Consider the following 3266-nt stretch of genomic DNA (forward strand, 5'->3'; position numbering starts at 1 on the left):
CTCGTTCCAGAATCTGGACGAAAAGAAGCGCCCGGCCGGTCCACCCGCAGGTTGCAAGGCTTCCGGAACTTCTTCGCTCCCACCAGGTCAAGGCGACCCGGCAAGACGAAGCGAAGTTCGCCCCTGATTCCCGGCCTGGGCCGGCAGCATTCCCGCCCAGTCCAAGGCCAAGTGCAATCTCAAAGCACGAGGAGACGTTGACAGAAGCCGGTCAACCTCAAGGCTCCCGTGTCGGACCCGCAGTCGGAGCACTCGAACGAGAGTGGCTCTCGGGAGGCGCCGAGTACTCGTACTCGTACGAGGGCACCTCCGCCCCTGCTTGACCGGAATGGAGAAGTCCACTTCCACGTGGAGCGGATCCTCCAGGAGCAACGGTGTCGCGGGAAGCGACAGCTCCTCGTGAAGTGGAGGGGTTATGCCCACTCCGAGAACTCGTGGGAGCCGATTGAACGGCTCCTGATTGACTGCCCGAAAGGCTGTCGCAATCTGGGAACAGAAGCGGCGGCAGCTTCATAAGTAGTCCGGGGCTTCTTGCCCGAACGGGGTACGGATGATGAATACATACCGTACCCGCGCTCATCGTGAGCGCTAGAAGCCGCGCGCTTCAGGATGTCCCTTGGCAGCATACGCTTGCTGATCAAGTGGGCAAACCTCACACGAAGATCACGCTGGTCCAGGATGTGGGACAGCTGCTGATCTTCATGGAGTTCCCATAACTCCGTGGGCGAGTACTTGAGAGTCTCCACCCACGCCCAGAACATGTCCTCACAAGAACTCCATGTGGGACAGTTCTCGGGCATAACCCAGGGGTATCCCCAAACAGGATAGAGACCACCCCGGGTCTCGGGCTTCTTACGACAAGTCGTGAAGTCCTTAAGGGGAATGCGGTGTGGCGCGAGAAGCACACACCGAGCAGCCTCCACGTTGTCGACGAACAACTGTTCTTTCTGAACAAGGGCTCGTTCATAGATGCCCCTAGAAGTGTGGCCGCCCACAAGGCCACGAGGAGCGACGAGAAGCTCTAAGAAGAGGTCAGCCCCAGAGCTCTCCTCGGGAGGCCAATACCCTCTTGAGTTGATGGCAGCTCCCTGGCTGACGGGTGCCGCCACCGAACCCCCACGCACACGCTGGGCAGCTTGGAAATTCTCCTGCTGCTGGTCGAGGTCATTCGAGACCTCCCGGGGCTCAACAATGGCACCCTCCTCTTCCTCTTCTTCCTCCTTCTCCTCCTCTTCATCCGAGGAGCCGAAGAGACTTTGATAGGAGCGTCGAGTCTCCTTCTCCTCGCGGAGTGGAGACTTAGAGGCGGTACGCTTCTTTGAGGGCTTGGCGCCTTCGGCTTTAGAGGCCTTAGCGCGCGCAAGACCCTCGGCAAGCGAGAGACGTTTGCGAGGACTCCCTTCCTCATCGCCACCGGCTTTGGGAGTGCCCTTAGCCTTAACGGCCGGACTCTCAGAGCGCACAGAGGTCCTGGGACTGTGATCACCGTGATCACTAGCGGACGACTGCACGCTGTCTTCTTTGTGCTCACTGGGCACTGGGCTGTGCCCTCCCACAGAGCCCGCAGGAGCATCATGAGTGCTCTCGAACTCGGCATCGTCCTCACTGCCCGAGTTGAACTCATGTTCTACGAACCGAGGGTTCGGACGATTGTCTGAAGACGAGGGCGACGGACTGCGGCGCCTGCTTGCGCGCTTGTCCGCAGCCGCGTCACCCGAGGATCCGATCGCCTCGGAGGCCACCTGAGTAGCCTCCTTGAGTGCAGAGCCTTTGCCGTGAGGCTTAGTGCTCTTGGCCTGCGCCTTACCGGCTGCAGCCTTGGAGCGTGTCTTAGCACCGCTCTTAGCAGTGCCACGAGGCATGTTAACGGTCGAAGTGAGACCTTGACGAAGAGCGCACAGGTTGCTGCTCGAGGCTCTAACTGTAAAGTGAGCCTCCGCCGCGCTCGCGCGGCCGAGTCGATGGTTTTCGACTTTGAGAATGAGAGTTTGTGACGAACATCTCTTCATTCTGATTGGTCGGTAAACCGAACCTAAGTGGGGGAGGATGTAACGGGGTACGTAGCACTAAGTGTACCCTGGTTACATGAAGTGTGACACTTCACACTTCAGGAGTATGACATGTCATACTCCGGGATATTTGGTACAAGGTACCAAGGTCATTCAAAACCAACCATTGGTTAAATGACATTGCATTTCTATAGGTAACTGATAGTTTGTATTAACCACAAACTTAACCTACCTATAAATATACTCAGTTTACAATCTACCTTATTTAGGTCACTTCGCTCTCTTTAATTAAAGAGGGGACCTGTGAACTGCCGTTCACTGAGAGTTTGTATACTCTCGGAAGATAACTTCCTCTAGCGCAAGGTGCTGTGTGACCCCGTCACAGTTGGCGAGTAGGAAATGGGTCTGGTAGCTTGAAATGGTCTACAAGGCGCAAAATGTCATCTTTCTCGAAACGAAATTTTCTTTTCCAAGTGACGTCATGTGCTGGCAGGTTAAAGTTGAAGCGATAAGATGCTCGAGCGCTTTTTTCGCGCGCCAATAGCACAGCAATCACCACTTCGTCCTCGTCAGAGCTTGAGCTGTCACTGTCCATTGCTTTGCTCCTTTTAAAATGTTACTGCTGCACAAGGCTTAAGTCACAAATGTTCCCTGTCTAATCGGATATCATCTCACTGTACATATAGCAGGACGCCAGAGCATTTGCACGATGTCCATCGTTATGTATTCGCTCCACGGATCCCAATCATTCGCTCTCTTTTGTAGTCATGACATGACACAGGGAAAAAAGAAAAATTGCACCTAAGAACCGTGAGCTGAAGTACAAAATAAAAGCAAACACGAAATACTTGTCTTGTGACTTATTTCATTTTGGTCATCGGACCGGTCTGTACGATAGGTGGAGCTGTGGCTGCTGCGTTGTCTCGAGTATTCGACCCTTGCTTTTGATAGACGGGGAAGGCGTTGTGCTTGGCTGGTCCTTCGATGAACGCCACCAGTTCGTCACTCATGTAGTACTGCTCCGAGGATTTGTTGACGTTGCAGTCTTCACAGAAGCAGAGCAAGATGGTATCGATGCCAGTCCCGTAGATGTCCAAAAAGAACGAAGCCGTAGCGTAGCTGAGCACACCGGTGAGCAACATGGGGAAGATCGGACTACTGACGCTCGCCAGATCGCCCATGAAGAAGCTCGGTAGATGTGTGGGCGGGTACCGGATGAAGACGAACATAAAAAGCATACAGAAGCCCGTGATAAAC

At 54.4% G+C, this 3266-nt stretch overlaps 1 protein-coding gene across 1 annotated transcript; it reads right to left on the reverse strand.

The window, feature by feature from the left end:
- Nucleotides 1-2869: 2869 nt before the first annotated feature.
- On the reverse strand, nucleotides 2870-3247 carry PITG_21811 (uncharacterized protein; the record flags this gene model as incomplete). The annotated part of the gene is made up of 1 exon (XM_002894718.1): nucleotides 2870-3247. One exon carries the CDS (start codon nucleotides 3245-3247, stop codon nucleotides 2870-2872), a length of 378 nt encoding a protein of 125 aa, XP_002894764.1.
- Nucleotides 3248-3266: the final 19 nt, after the last annotated feature.

Source organism: Phytophthora infestans, genomic scaffold (assembly GCF_000142945.1).
Source record: "Phytophthora infestans T30-4 supercont1.584 genomic scaffold, whole genome shotgun sequence".
Taxonomy (NCBI): Eukaryota; Oomycota; class Peronosporomycetes; order Peronosporales; family Peronosporaceae; genus Phytophthora; species Phytophthora infestans.